This window comes from Elephantulus edwardii, unplaced genomic scaffold (assembly GCF_000299155.1).
Source record: "Elephantulus edwardii isolate Elephantulus edwardi_28Jun2011 unplaced genomic scaffold, EleEdw1.0 scaffold00015, whole genome shotgun sequence".
Taxonomy (NCBI): domain Eukaryota; kingdom Metazoa; phylum Chordata; class Mammalia; order Macroscelidea; family Macroscelididae; genus Elephantulus; species Elephantulus edwardii.
Window position 1 is genome coordinate 21,695,465 of NW_006399765.1, and position 1,004 is coordinate 21,696,468.

Sequence of the window (1,004 nt, forward strand, 5' to 3'; positions counted from 1 at the left end):
CGCAGAGGCGCTCCGCGCGCGCACGGGGGCCCCTGGAGACTCGGCGCGGCGCTGGCGGCTCCGTCGGAAGCTGGGCGCGGCCGGAGTCGGGGCGCGAGGGGCACTGGGGCGAGAAAGACCTCCGGAAGGGGAGCTGGAGAGCCGGGCAGCAGACACGCAGCGGCGAGCGCACCAACTCCGCGCCCGGACGCGTGGCACCACCCTCACGGGCTACGCCACTCCCACCCGGCACACGCGACTCCCGGCGCGCACGAGCTCACGCACGCAGGTCCGGCCGCGGCCGCTCGGGTCGGGTGGACATGAGTGGGAAAGCGCACAGCGGCCCGTTAACCCCAAGCCTGCCCTGCCCCGCGTGCGCCCCGATCAGAGGGACCGCCGCTGGGCCTTCGGACAGGGGACACTCAGGCCCTTGGGTGCCTGCGGCGCTGCCACGACCTTGGGAAGGAAGCCCGAAGGTGAGGGAGAGCTCACACACTCTTACTTCTTGGAGTTTTGTTTTCTCCATTACTCCTTTTTTATTCTTTAAATAGCTTTGCCTCCAGGAGGTGACCCTGTACATCCCACTTTTCCCAGAAGAAATTATATCCTACTCTGGAAGGAGTGATTAGGTGGCAGCTGCAAGATGCCCATTCCTTAGCGCATACACACTACCCCACCCCCCACCACCGCCCCCAGCCACCACCAGCCCCAGAAGACCTTGGGAAGTCCAGCGTCTAATCCCGCCTTCTCTTTGTGCCTTTGAGAAATGGCCTCACCTGCCTTCTGGGAGAACAGAATGGAGAGGTAAGGTAGCCAAGAGGCTGCAACTCGAGTTCAAACCCCACGGCCTCACTCACTAGCCAGGTGACCTTGAGCAGGTTCCTCCCCTCAAGAACCTCAGTTTATTCATCAGTATAATGGGAATAAAAGTACTACCTACTTCATGAGGCCTGCTAAGGGTTATGTGTTAATCTGTGAGAAATTGGAACACCTAAAAAGTTCTCTAAATTCTTCTTTACTACATG

The 1,004-nt window shown here is 60.1% G+C and overlaps 1 protein-coding gene across 1 annotated transcript in view; it reads right to left on the bottom strand.

Moving 5' to 3' along the window:
• PREX1 (phosphatidylinositol-3,4,5-trisphosphate-dependent Rac exchange factor 1) overlaps positions 1-505 on the bottom strand; it is a 211,849-nt gene extending 211,344 nt beyond the window's left edge. Inside the window, exons 1-2 of the mRNA XM_006881749.1 lie at positions 261-505; positions 25-103 (exon numbers count right to left, since the gene is read on the bottom strand). Coding sequence (XP_006881811.1) covers positions 25-103; positions 261-505 — 324 coding nt within the window. The remainder of the gene's footprint in view (positions 1-24; positions 104-260) is intronic.
• Between the last annotated feature and the right edge of the window lie 499 nt (positions 506-1,004).